Source organism: Lacerta agilis, chromosome 1 (genome assembly GCF_009819535.1).
Source record: "Lacerta agilis isolate rLacAgi1 chromosome 1, rLacAgi1.pri, whole genome shotgun sequence".
NCBI lineage: Eukaryota > Metazoa > Chordata > Lepidosauria > Squamata > Lacertidae > Lacerta > Lacerta agilis.
This window is the reverse complement of record NC_046312.1, coordinates 24,032,934-24,047,692: the sequence shown is the minus strand read 5'-3', so window position 1 is coordinate 24,047,692 and position 14,759 is coordinate 24,032,934. Positions and strand designations below refer to the sequence as shown.

Genomic DNA, 14,759 nt, shown 5'->3' with positions numbered 1-14,759 from the left:
CAGTTAGCTATATATGGCATGAAACTAACCTTTTAAATACATTTTAAAAAGAATAAGAAATGAAAGTTTGCTCATTCTTGCAGCATACGTTTAAGTAAAATGAGATTATATGATAGCAAAACAGTTTGAAATCGTGCAATAAAAGGAGCAGGAGTAGATTTAACTCGGACTCAAAGAATCTGACACAATAACAACTGCCTTTAGAAAAGGAACCCCAGTGCATGGGAAACAGCTTTTGACCGGTAAAGGAAGAGAATATGATGGCACCTTTTCATGACTTTAATTACCTAGCTCTAAACTTCTGTGTATGGGAGATTTAAGCAATTTGCAGCAAAAGAGCAGCGTGGCAAAGACATTGTTGCCACAGTGGGCAGAAAAGTAAGCAAAGATACGGTGTAATTCCTCTCTGTTTGCTCACAGGTACCCTGGATATTTATTATTAAACTTAATGATGGGAGGGAGAGACTTCTCAGCCTTATTAATGTAATTACCGTAATCTATTATCAGCTTGTGAGAATAAGGAGGTATTTAGTCTGAAATCTGAGGTTGCTTCCAGATTACCTGTTTATTAAGCATTCATCCATTTGTTGGGGATGCTATGCCGGCCACATTCACTGCATATTTTTAAAGCACTATGATGCCACTACAAATGGCCATAGCTTCCCACAAAGAATTATGGGAACTGTAGTTTATTATGGATGTTTAGAGTTATCAGGAGGCCCCTATTCCCCCCCTCCCAGAACTACAGTTCCCGAGTAGTTTAACAATCAGGCCCTCTTCACAGGAAACACTAGAAATGGCAATTCTGGGAGGGAACAGGCAGCTCCGAAACAACTCTCAGCACATTTAGCAAACCACTTCTCCCAGAATTCGTTGGGGGGAAACTATTATTTTCAAGTGTTTTCATAGTGTGGTATGAATACACACGCAGTATCAGCTATTTATTGAACATTCACCTGATTTGTTTGTGGGGAGGTTCCATGACATTATGTCATGCAATTGCTATCCCACAATTTCCTGTGCACTTTATTGTCACTTTTCTTGCCAGAAAGTCTGATTTCTTTTTTTCTTTTCTTTTGGTTGGGGGAGGGCATATTTGTTCCACAAGAGCACCAAAACCATTTTAATAGTGAAACCTGAATTTGCCAATATGAGAGTGAGGTTGTGTGCATACACGTGTATATTCAAAGCACATTTGCCACCCAGAGAATCCTGGAACAATATTTCACACACACACAGACCACTGAGCAACATTTCCTTAACAGAATTCACAGAATTCTCTCTTTTTTGGGAGGGGGGGTTTGCTTTAAATGTATGCTGTATGTGCAGCCTGAATCCTACCTGCAAAATGGGAGGTTCCCAGAGAAAATAATATCCAAACCAAATTTTGGCATGCAAAGCCCGCGAGAGTAAAAGCAACAGTGCACAAGCCCTCATTTCCCCAGCCCGGCTCCTTCTGCTTTAAATGTTTTTGCATTGCATTCTGTACCTTGAAAGCCCAGGTTGGTTTGTTCTTCTAACACATAACAAGACATCCCCTTGTATGTATTTACTGTCAGTCATTTAAAATGGAGCTAAGCAGTTTGCGGCTCAATTTTACAGGGTAGATCTAACTTTCTTCTCACATCTGCAAAGACGTGCTAGCAGCCAATAACACTTTTATACAATACTCTCTCTCTCCCCCCCCCCACCTCCCTGCTCTTGATTACATAAAGATTGTGCTAATCACTTCGAAAAGCCAAAACACATTTTAAACAGTCTCAGGGGGATGAGTATTTTCAAAGCTAATCCTTCTCTACAATTAAACAGTTATACGCTAAGCCTGTGAGAAATTAAAGGAAGCCTCGCTTTTCTTCCCTCTTCTGCACCTTGAGTCAATAGGAGAGTGGTAGGTCAGTAGAGAGGGAATCTGTGGCGCTCTGGATGTTGCTCAATTCCAACTCTCATTGGCTGCATCCAGGGCAGTGGGATTCACAGTCCAATTGAATGGCCCCTGGACCCCCAACCCTGTTATAAGGCACTAGGACACCACTGAATGAATCAAAGCAATGCAAACAGAGCTTAGTCCCTAGGCATCAGGCAAGGCATATTTCAACATAAAAAAACTAGACAGAAAACTCTTGCCCAGGGCCCTCATGCTGATGCTGCAGTGTGAAGAAGGGAACGGATTCAGCAGAGCACATGGTTTGCATGCAAAAGGTCCCAGGTTCTCTCCTCAACATCTCCAGGTAGAGCTAGGAAGGAAACTCTGAAGAGCTACAGCCTGCCAGTGTAGACAGTAATGAATCAGAAGGACTGATGGTCTGACTTTGTATACGGCACCTTTTATGTTTCTACCACTATGATTGTTATGGCATCAGGGGTTTTGCACCACCAGGGCTTCCAATCCCAAGAAGTGTTCTAAGTCGTGCATTCAGTGAAAATGCTCAGAATCCCCCTTGAAGATCAGAAATGAAGCCTGCAGGGGCTGGCATGTTAGAGGCAGCACTTTGCTCCCCCTCGACATGTTCTTTAAACATCTAAATAGTGACTCCAGCCCTTTGGCCCTTCAGCTTTCCTGCAAAACCGTTACTCACACATATCAGGGGAAGCTGCCCCCCCATATTTTTGATTAATTGCTTTAATGTAACTTGAAGAAGAGAACCCTGGTGAAGATTATGTGTGATGTAAATAAGTCAGTTTTAAGTTTTGATTCAAATGACTGAATGGATCAATTAAATCAGTACATGGAAGCAGCTTCCTTAAGCAGTGCCTTGTACATAGTTTACAATACATTGTGACAAAGAAAAGCAATCAAGGCTTTGAAAGGCTGGGAAAAGGATACAGTTGAACGATGATCCTGTCTCCACTATTAAATGGAACAAATTTATTTAAAATATACATTTGTACAAGAGTATTGGCACACTGGAATAGATTTGCGTCTTAAGGTTTCACACAATCATGTGTTCGAGTCAGAAGTACAGATCCTTCAGGATTTGATCGATCCCGTAGGATTTGATTGGTTGTTTTGCTACATCACTTGAGTTGCAGTCCTAAACAAGAAGGCAAACTGTGCTGCCTCCATGGCATCCTCATTATACTATTCAGCAGAGCTTTTCCTTGTAGTATGAGGCCTTTTACAGCCTGGCCCAAAGGAGGTAGCAGAAACAATAGCTCACTGTGACTTGTTTGGAAAGCATTTTGAGGATAACATTGCTAGCATCCACTACAACCTTTATTCTGCTGTTACAGCATATGAATCTCAAGGGGTGTCCAGAGCACTATCCTGCTGTGTTGGTTGTGTTTCAATTAGTAAGGCTGGGGTAAAAGGACCCCTGGATGGTTATGTCCAGTCAAAGGTTACGGTGGGGTTGCGGTGTTCATCTTGCTTTCAGGCCAAGGGAGCTGGCGTTTGTCCACAGACAGCTTTCCAGGTCATGTGGCTAGCATGACTAAACCACTTCTAGCGCAATGAAACACCGTGATGGAAACCAGAGTGCACGGAAACACTGTTTACCTTTCCGCCATAGCAGTAGCTATTTATCTACTTGCACTGGCATGCTTTCGAACTGCTACGTTGGCAGGAGCTGGGACAGAACAATGGGAGCTCACCTCATCATGGGGATTCAAACTGCCGACCTTCTGGTCAGCAAGCCCAAGGCACTCAATGGTTTAGACCACAGAGGCCACCCACGTGGTCAAGGTGTTTGGATCAGTCAGGGTGACTGCTTTTTCTCTGGATCCTTGCTCCTCTTGGTTGATAAAAACTAGCAGACAGGGGCCAGCTGGATGGGCCAGGGAGGTGATTAATGACTCCTTGTGAAAGGGGGTTGTGCCTGCCTGCTTGAAGTAGGAAGTGGTAAGACCACTCCTTAATAAACCCTCCTTGGGTTGTACAGCTTCCAATCGCCCCTTCTTGGGCAAGGTTCTTGAATGGGTGGTTGCAGACCAGATCCAGGTGCTCTTGGAGGAAACAGATTTTCTAGGTCCATTTCAATTGAGATTTAGGCCCAGTTTGGGCACAGAAGCTGCTCTAGTCACCCTGTACGATGACCTCTGTCTGGAGAGAGACAATGAAATGTGTCCCTGTTAATCCTACTTGGCCTTTCAGTGGCTTTTGACCATGCCATGTTTCTGGAGCAGCTGTCCAAGTTGGGGGTGGGTGACACGGCTTCCAGTCCTACTTGGATGGTCATTTCCAGAGGGTGATGCTTGGGAAGTGCTAGTCAGCTTCATTGAGCCTTCACTGTGGGATTCCTCAGGGTTTGCCTTTATCTCCCATGCTGTTCAATATCGACATGAAACCACTGAGTGGTGTCATCCAGAGTTTTGGAGTACGCTGTCAGCAATATGCTGATGACACACAGCTCTACTTCTCCTTTACATCTGCAGGTGTGGCAGTGGATGTGTTGGGCTGTTGCATAGACTGGATTAGAGCCAATTAACTGAAACTCAATCCAAATAAGTCTGACACACTGTTAGTGGGTGGTTCCCTAGCCCAGATGGATGGGAGATACTGTAGCCTGCTCTACACTTCCTCAGAATGTAGTTTGGGAATACTCCTGTTGTCTATGCTCTGGTAATCTCTAGGGTAGATTACTGCAATGTGTTATACGTGGGGCTGACTCTGATGACAGTTCAGAAACTCCAGCGGGTGCAGAATTTGGCAGCCAGGTTGCTCACTGGGGCAAGACAATTTGAGCATATAACACCGATCCTGGCCTGACTGCACTGCCAGTTATTTTCCTGGCTTGTAGCACTGGGAGTAAACCCCTTTGGATCTGGCGTAGCTTATTTCTGAGCTGATCTGCATAGGATTGCTACTGCGAGTTAAGTCATGGTGAAAAAAGCCCTCAGCTATCATTAGTTTCAAGCTACCTTTCTCCCAGCACTTTCCTCCCGGCATCGAATGACTGCATCTCTCTTCTGCTAGCGGCTTGCTTTATAAACATAGTGGGTGATACAGCTTCTGCCCTGAGGATTGTACAGTTGACAAAGGTAATTGCAGAGGGAAACAAAGCAGCATCGATCAGGCTGACAGTGGACACATGCACATTGAAGCCATATGTGCTGGTTATTGGTTCCATTTCCACTCCACACACTTCGTCCTGCATTCACCCCTCCTCTTCCCTTCCTCATTCATCACGTTTGTCTTCTCTGCCTCATGCCTGTGGCTTTGGCCTGTTCCCTTTCTAATTCTAAATTCCATTAGTAATGAGGCAGAAAGGCAGGTGTAATTAAACTTGTGTCAAGAGGGATATGAACAAGGAGAATGCAATATTCTGGTGAACAGGCTTTATTGGGTAGTTTCCTATTAATGTACTAAAATGTGGGTGAAGCTAACCCAGACTTTAGCTAGAGACATAATATTTCTTGAAAAGCTTTGTTGTTTGGGAGAGACATTTTTTGGGGGGTGGGGGGTGGGGAAAGAAATATATGAAATACTGGATTTCTAATCAGATTTAAGCTTACTTTACTACTTTAAGAATATGGAATGTACTGCGTATGACATACAGTAGCATATAAAACTGCATTTTTTGGGGGTATATTTGGATCCATTTTAAAAGTGCCTTTGAACCATAGAGATCCAAAATAGATCTATCTTAGTCTCTGCCTGTTAGGAAAAATAGAAGTGTCAACTTTGTGAGAGACAGGATAGCCATAGAATGAAGCAAAGACAAATATCAGAGGCTGAAAGGAGAAAACTGACATTCATAGGACAGGCAACAAACCATAAGGAAGAATGGGGAAGGGGAATCAATGTCATCGGGGAAAAGAAAAAGATATAATGCACAATTGTTAAAAACGAGGAAGCTGGAGCATTTTTCCATCTAAAGAAACTGGAAAAGCAAGAGAAATAAAGCCCTGATAGACAGAAAAACTTGGATAAGGTGTGTATGTTAGAAGAGCAGCAGACAATAAGTGCTTCAAAGTACATTATATGAGCTTCAGTAACAATAAATTAATTATTGTAATACAGTGTGATGCAGCAGCTAAAAAAGCCAATGCAATTCTGGAGTATAGCATCTAGATCAAGGGAAGTAATAGTACCACTGTTACTACCACCCTGGTCAGACCTCACCTGGAATACTGTGTCCAGTTCTGGGCACCACAGTTCAAGAAGGATACTGACAAGCTGGAACATGTCCAGAGGGGGGCAACCAAAATGGTCAAAGGCCTGGAAATGATGCCTTATGAGGAATGGCTTAGGGAGCTGTGTATGTTTAGCCTGGAGAAGAGAAGGTTAAGGGGTGATATGATAGCCATGTTCAAATATATTAAAGGATGTCATATAGAGGAGGGAGAAAGGTTGTTTTCTGCTGCTCCAGAGAAGCGGACACGGGGCAATGGATTCAAACTACAAGAAAGAAGATTCCACCTAAACATTAGGAAGAACTTCCTGACAGTAAGAGCTGTTCGACAGTGGAATTTGCTGCCAAGGAGTGTGGTGGAGTCTCCTTCTTTGGAGGTCTTTAAGCAGAGGCTTGACAGCCATCTGTCAGGAATGCTTTGATGGTGTTTCCTGCTTGGCAGGGGGTTGGACTGTATGGCCCTTGTGGTCTCTTCCAACTCTATGATTCTATGATTCTATACATAAAAGTATAGAAACCCTGTGACAGGGGTGGGATAGGAGTACACAGGAGAAACAACAAATTAGAAAGTAAATAGAAAATGCTAAAAGAAAGAATGGAGGAAGTATAGAAAATGGGAGAAATTGAGGCATTATAACAGTTTGGAATACACTGCATATGAAAATGAATGACAGCCATCCATATGCTGCATGAAATGAGCACCAAGCAAAGTTACAAAGTTAACAGAATAAACTGAGTGAGAGGAAGAATTGTATAAGTAAGTAACTGAAAGAAAACCAGAGGCATTTAAAAAAGCATTAAAGCGTTTTGACATTTCACCCTGAAAAGCAGTACCAAAGACATCCCAATAAGAAAAAGAACAGTATTCATTTCAAGTTAGTATTTGAAAACAGTTCAGAGGAGAGTAGCATATATAGTGTAGAAAAGAAAAGAAAATGAAGAGGGGGAATCACAAATGTTGAAAAATACGCTGAAAAATATTATAAAATATTTAAAACAATAGGGATGGTGGAAGCATTTCAAGTGAGAGGGTCAAAGTTGTGCAAGAGAAACGAGTTGAATGGGGTGGGGGATTTTAAATGGGACCCAGTCCACTTTCAAGCTGGGCTAAATTCATAATAGAGCTTCCCTCGTATTTCATCTGCTCCTTTCCCCCTCCCTCTTAGTTATTTTTTTATGCCCATTCTTTAACAGACTACAAGGACAAAAATAAAAATAAAAATAAAAATAGTAAAATATAAAATCCCACCCCACGCCATATCCCCTTGTTTTTAATAAGTATTTAATGTGATTATTTAATGTGATTTGATTTGATTTTTATATCACTGCATCTGAGTAAAGGGCAAATCCTTGCAAATAGTACTGATATTGCATAGAGAAAATAATATCAGAAAGATCCATAAATTTTTATTCTTTGAGCATGAAGTTCACGGGCTTCAGAAAACAGGTTTGCGTGAATTGAAAGGGTAATAATAATAATAATAATAATAATAATAATAATAATAATAATAATTTATTTATACCCTGCCCATCTGGGTGGCTCCCAATAGAATACTAGAAACATGATAAAACATGTTTAGACAGCCAAGTTTTACTCTGATTTACTCGGTGCCTGTTTGTATCATTAGCTGGACTTGACTCCTAGCTTTCTTAAAGTAGCATGTGCCTCTCTGAGGGGATTCTCCTTTTATTTGTAATGATTGAACAGAAGGGAAATGGATAGACCACTGTGATGTGGGTAGATTATCAGTCTGGAAAACCTGAGCTCACGGCCCCATTCTGAAAGGAAGCTCACTAGGTGACCTTGGGCCCATCGCTATCCCTTAACATTACCAACCTCACATGGCTTTTGAGGGAGTAAAATGACAATGCGAGGTAACTATGTATGCCACTCTGCGATCCTTGGAGGGAGGGTGGGGTGAAAATGAACATAGTTCAATTGGGTTTGCTTTTTTAAGGGAGAAGGCAATTGGGAGATGTGTTGCGTGTTTAGACCTTTTACCTCCCCCCTAAATAAATTCAGACAAGACGCAAATTTTGATTTTTGGCAGAATTTAGGCCACAACTTTATTGATTACATCAAGTGAGAGATTGCATAGGCTCTGGTTTGACTAGCTCCCTGCACCGTGGCAGGTAGCGCTGACCCAGCCCAGGGCACCAGCATAGGTCAGCCAAGGGTGAACACCTGAGGTAGGTGAAAAGCCTGGGAACAGACTCTGTTCACTCCCCAGATGCTCCCCTGGACTCAGGCACAGGCACAACCCCCTCTAGGGGATTCACCAAACCAAGTTGAGTCCCTGGATTCCTTTAACGGAATACCCTTCACATAGGGATGGCGAGAGCGTTCCCCCATCCCTATCACCTGAACCAGAGCCTATCCGCAACCTTACAAGTTGTGACAATTTGCTACGCAGTAGGCGTAACCAAAATGGCAACAGCCAATCAGCCAAGTGGAGGAAATTCCTGCCGTGCCCCTGTCCCGATGACAGACGACACACAACGGCATATCAAGGTCAAGCGCAAGCCCTAAATATAGGGAGAGGTGGGCGGGTGTTCCGAATGCACGTGCCGAAAGAGGAAGCTCAGGGACACGTGCATGGGCATATATAGGTCCCTCGATCCCTTTAGCTAGTGTCCCATCGGCCTATTTAAACCCAGCGTCAAGGGTGTTGTGGCTATCCAAACGTACCCACCCACAACACAGGGTTTTGGTTGCCAGGTCGCACCACAACACGTGTCCTCTTTGAGGGAGGACACAATTTCTTGCACACACAAATGTAAGGTTGTGGTGATCCAGCGGGAGCATTGTTGCAATAGTGGGGTTTACGTGGCTGTAATCTGAAGACACTGAAAACCTTCCTTTAGTTTATTTGTGTGTGTTTTTAAAGAGAGAGAGAGAGAGAGAGAGAGAGAGAGAGAGAGAGAGAGAGCGCTCATGGTGACCAATCTGGTTGGTACGATTTAGAAGGGAGCCCAGGCACGTTAAAGAATGATAAACTGTCACACAAGATATGTGTTAGAATGTAATCCTGTTAAAAATGTATCTGCAGTATCACAGCATCTTACATAACTGAAAAGGAACTGGTCCTCTATGACAGTGTTTTTCAACCACTGTTCCGCGGCACACTAGTGTGCCGCGAGATGTTGCCTGGTGTGCCGTGGGAAAAATTACTTTATATATAGTCAATATAGGCACAGAGTTAATTTTTTTAACATTTTCTAATGGTGGTGTGCCTCGTGATTTTTTTCATGAAACAAGTGTGCCTTTCCCCAAAAAAGGTTGAAAAACACTGCTCTATGACAGAGGCAGCTTGTAAGAGACCAAGGCCTCGAACAGTGCATTAGGTAATCTGTCCATTTCCACAGGAGCACAGGGCACACCAGTGAGGCAAAAACTGAATGTTCTGACTTAACCAGGTGTGAGGCTATGATTTGGATTGTGCTGTGAAAAAACAAAATAGATTAGATATTTTAAAGGATCAGTTTATTTAGCTAGCTAATGTTGGCATCTCCCCCCCCCTTCATGTGCGCGCGCACACACACATTTGATACAGTTTGGGTAAAATCCTGGCAGCTGTTAATTACCTTCAATTCAATTAACAGTGGGAGCTTAATGTGTGCCATACTTCTCTCTGTACTTTACTCTATTAAATAAGTTACTGTAAGATCAACTAATGCCATGAGTTCAAACAAATGTATTGAAATGTAAGTAATGGAAGCATTGCCCCCTTATTAGAAAATACAAATTAATCATCAAGCATGAGATCTTTCATAACCAGCATTATCCCAGCATGCTTTAAGGAACTAAATATTTCAGCTTTAAATTTAAATAATGAATAATGCCAGAGGGAGAAAGCAAAATTAGGACTGCTTTGAACATTACTGACTGAACTACATGGCAAAACCTTTCCAAATGGAACAGAACACTCTCTCTTTTATCACCCCCAACATCAGGTCATCAAAGATACTAGAGGTAGTATTGTCATTGCAACTACTAGCCGTTGATAGCTTTGTCCTCCATGAATTGGTCTGAACCACTTGTAAAGCCAGTCAAGTTGGCGGCCATCCCTACATAATGTGGGCCGAAGTTCCACAGTTACATTGTTCTACGAGAACAATATTCTCAGGGCTGGTGCTACCATTAGGCAGAGTAAGGAAGCTGCCTCAGGTAGCAGTTGCCGGGGAGCAGCAGGGGCAGCCCCGGCCATTTCTCTTTGCATGATATCAGAGCTGTGTGTGCTACAAAGCCTGTCACGGTAGGTAGGTAGGTAGGTAGGTAGGTAGGTAGGTAGGTAGGTGCACGTACTGCATAACATTTATACACTGCTTGATTGTACAAAACTTCAAAGCGGTTTACATTAAAATAAAGAAAAATTCACAACCATACTTTAAAACGTGCATGCACCGTCTAAACTAGCCTGCTGCTCTCAAGGTCAGTGGAGGATGCTATCCTATTGCCAGTATTAAAGTAAGATCCAATCGGCTTCTTGCATGCAGAATGGGGAGGTGCCATCTTGTCCTCTGCTTCAGGTGGCAAATAGTCTTGGGCCAGCCTTGCATGTGTGGTGTGAAGAATTACTTAGCTCACTGGAAAAGCTTTGTACGCAGAAGGTCCCAGGTTCCATCCTCAGCATTTTCAGGCAGGACTGAGACAAGACTCTCAGTCAGAAACCCTGGAGAGCCAGTGCCTGTCAGTGTTAACACTACTGAGCTAGATGGACCATTGGTCTGACTCGCTATAGAACTGTTTTGCTATGTATTGGATGGGGCGGTTGGGGGATGTTTGTCCTGAATCTCCCAAACATTCAACCTCATTAGATGACTCCACTTTCTGGCGTTTTGAGAGGAGAAGAAAAAACACCACTTCCATTTTCTCCACACAATGCATGGCTTTATTATGCACCTTGGTTGTATAGGGGTAGCAAGCAATACCTAACTCTGAGGTGCACCACAGTCACTGCTGCCCCCAAAATCCTACCAGGAACTCTGTGCAGCCTAAAACTCTAACCTGAGCTTGCTGCCCACTGCTATATCATTAGCCTGGGAACCAATTATCCTTCTTGCTTCCCCAGCTGATTTTTCCACTCGGCTTTAGAAGCCGGAGGAGAGGGAGACGGAGAGATGCCGCCTAGATTATTTATGTTACCATTTCACAAAGTTAATGAATTTCTGTGCACAGGATGTTTGTCAGTTAACAATGCCACATTATTTATTTTCCCTTCTCTCCCTTTCTTAACAGATTTCTCAAATCCAGCCTCAAGCTAAAATGAATGCCTTGCCGACTGACGGAAGCTGAGGACCCTGTCACCGCAGCGAACAGAAGTACTAATCCAGCTGTCCTGTCCGTCTCTGGTTGACATTTGGCACCTTGCTCTGGGTTACCTGTACGGGACACAGTTACCTTAGCATTCAGCATCCATGGAGAGAGGCAACAACATGTGTAAGCCTGGCTAGCAGGACAGCGACTTTCCAAGTGAAAGGCCATCCAATTATAAACGGATTATTATTTTGCATTTGGCCTCTGGGACGTTACCTCTTACCTGCATAGAAAAGCAGCATCTCTTTCCATTTTTTTTTTTACTTCTTTTTGCTAGCATTTCCCCCTTTTTTTCAGTATTTTGTTTCTTCATTTAGAAATGGGCCCGTGGACTAGAATGTGGCCCGTGGACAGGGTTGTTTTCTTTAAATCATGGCTTGTCTTTTCTCTGGGCCTCTCCATGCAGTTCTCCAAAGCTCTGGCCTGTCCAAGTGTGTGCCGCTGTGACCGGAACTTTGTCTATTGTAACGAGCGAAGTTTGACCTCAGTGCCTCTTGGGATACCGGAGGGTGTAACTGTACTCTACCTCCACAATAACCAAATTAATAATGCTGGATTTCCTGCAGAGTTGCACAATGTCCAGTCTGTGCACACAGTCTACCTGTATGGCAACCAGCTGGATGAATTCCCCATGAATTTGCCCAAGAATGTCAGGGTTCTCCACCTGCAGGAAAACAACATCCAGACCATTTCTCGGGCTGCCCTAGCACAGCTCTTGAAACTGGAAGAGCTGCACCTGGATGACAATTCCATCTCTACCGTAGGGGTTGAGGATGGGGCATTCCGGGAAGCTGTTAGCCTCAAGCTTCTATTCTTGTCCAAGAACCACTTAAGCAGTGTGCCAGTTGGCCTTCCAGTGGACTTACAAGAACTACGAGTCGACGAAAACCGCATTGCCATCATATCAGACATGGCCTTCCAGAATCTCACAAGCTTGGAACGTCTCATAGTAGATGGCAACCTCCTTAACAATAAAGGCATTGCAGATGGCACCTTCAGCCACCTATCCAAACTCAAGGAATTCTCTATAGTACGGAATTCACTAACGTACCCTCCCCCTGAACTCCCAGGTACAAACCTGCTTAGGCTTTCTCTACAGGACAACCAGATTTCACACATACCACTTTCAGCCTTTTCAAACCTCCACCAGCTGGAGAGACTCGATATTTCCAACAATCAGCTTCGGATGCTGTCCAGAGGTGTCTTTGACAACCTTCGCAACTTGAAACAACTCACAGCAAGGAATAATCCCTGGCTATGTGATTGTAGTATTAAGTGGGTCACCGAATGGCTCAAGTTAATCCCTTCCTCTATCAACGTGCGAGGGTTCATGTGTCAGGGACCAGAGCACGTCCGAGGCATGGCTGTCAGGGAACTCAACATGAATATGTTGTCATGCCCCACAACCACCCCTGATCTGACGCTGGTTACCCAAGCTCCCTCTACATCCCTGCCAACCACAGTAACCCCTACTTCACTGGTCTTTACACCAAGTAACAAACACACTCCTCTTCCCCACACTGTAGCCACACTCCCCACTGTGCCTGAGAGGGACGACGAAGAAAAAGTGACCCCTCCCATTACTGAACAGTTCCAACTCTTCATCCACATTGTGAATGACACTTGCATCCAAGTCAGCTGGCATTCCCTTTTCAACGTAATGGCTTACAAACTGACCTGGGTTAAAATGGGCCACAGCCTGGAAGGCGGTATCATTCAGGAACGGATAGTTAGTGACAAGAGGCAGAACATTAGCTTGGCGAGCCTAGAGCCCAAATCCACATATCGGATTTGCTTGGTCCCCTTGGATGATTTTAATAATTACCGAGTTGGTGAGGACACCGTCTGCTCTGAAGGCACCACCAAGGCTTCCCTGCTGAGCAATGGAAGCAACACGGCTTCCAGCCACGAACAGACCACTTCTCATAACATTGGGTCCCCGTTTCTCTTGGCAGGCTTGATCGGGGGGGCCGTGGTGTTTGTACTGGTAGTCCTGCTCAGCATCTTCTGCTGGCACATGCACAAAAAGGGACGCTACACCTCTCAGAAGTGGAAATACAACCGGGGCCGGCGGAAAGATGACTACTGCGAAGCAGGAACCAAGAAGGACAACTCCATCCTGGAGATGACGGAAACCAGCTTTCAGATTGTCTCCTTAAATAATGATCAGCTCCTTAAAGGAGATTTCAGACTGCAGCCCATTTATACCCCAAATGGGGGCATTAACTACACAGACTGCCACATCCCCAACAACATGCGCTATTGCAACAGCAGTGTCTCAGACCTGGAGCACTGCCACACGTGATAGTTGTGTGGCGAGACACTTGATGCTGAGAGCAAAAACTCAGAGGGAGGAAAACAAAACAAACCTACTCACACAAAACAAACAAAACAAAACAAAAATTACATTTGATAAATGTTACACAGATGCATTTGTGCATTTGAATAATCTGTAATTTATATGGTGTACTATATAATGGGATTTAAAAAAAGTGCTATCTTTTCTATTTCAAGTTAATTGCAAACAGTTTTGTAACTCTTTGCTTTTTAAATCTTAAAAGAAAAATATATTGCTGAAGTACTGTACAGGGTTGTACAATAAGAACCCAATGCCATGGCAAAGGAAAGAACACCTCATTCTTCAAACATTAACCACTTTGCTTTCTTGGAGCTGTTTGGGGGATAGCAGCTCGTACATTTTCCAGTAGTTTTAGGAGATAAGTTTGTATTAAAACGAGGAATCATGTGGAATGTCTAAGGTAGAGCAAATGACAGGAGAAATACAAATTAACCTCCTCTTTTGGTTCATAAAATCGGAGTGACTCATGTTAAACTTAGTTCATCACTTCTACCTGCCTCTGTACCTTTTAATTCCCCCTCCCCAGCCGGAAAAGAAATTGGGGCCTTTTTGGTATCAAAACACTATGAATCTCCACCATTGATTTTGTTGATAGCTTTTCTTCCCCCACAGGATGCTCATAATGCACCTGTCCCTTCTTGCAAAAGCTGATGTGAAAATATTCAAGGCAAAATCTTAAGTTTGTTTTTAAGTTCTCATAAAAAAAATCAGGACATTGTTTTAAAAAAGAAAATCCTGACCAGTCTTGTCAGAACTTTTAGTCTACATTCAGATTTTTATATTCTTATTTTCCCCCCTAAAGCACATTTCTTTAGTTCTGGCCAAGACCAGAACTAAAGTTGGCCTTGAAACGTATTGAAGAGTATTCATTCCAGCAATCCGAACAGATGTGGTTAATTGGCCAGAGCAGCAAGCAATACCGATTCTTATCACTAGAAGTATAATCCAAAATGCTTTTAACTCAATAGAGGAATTCATGTTGCTATTTCTCAGCTTCGCATCTATCCCTGGC

General features: G+C 43.4%; 1 protein-coding gene across 5 annotated transcripts in view; it reads left to right on the top strand.

The window, feature by feature from the left end:
• The window catches only part of FLRT2 (fibronectin leucine rich transmembrane protein 2), a 92,425-nt gene extending 78,415 nt beyond the window's left edge, over nt 1-14,010 (top strand). For all 5 annotated transcript variants that reach the window (XM_033141647.1, XM_033141654.1, XM_033141674.1 and 2 more), the window contains one exon: nt 11,311-14,010. In XM_033141647.1, the coding sequence (XP_032997538.1) occupies nt 11,708-13,693 (1,986 nt within the window). In that variant the 5' untranslated portion in view covers nt 11,311-11,707 and the 3' untranslated portion in view covers nt 13,694-14,010. The remainder of the gene's footprint in view (nt 1-11,310) is intronic.
• The last annotated feature ends 749 nt before the right edge of the window (nt 14,011-14,759 follow it).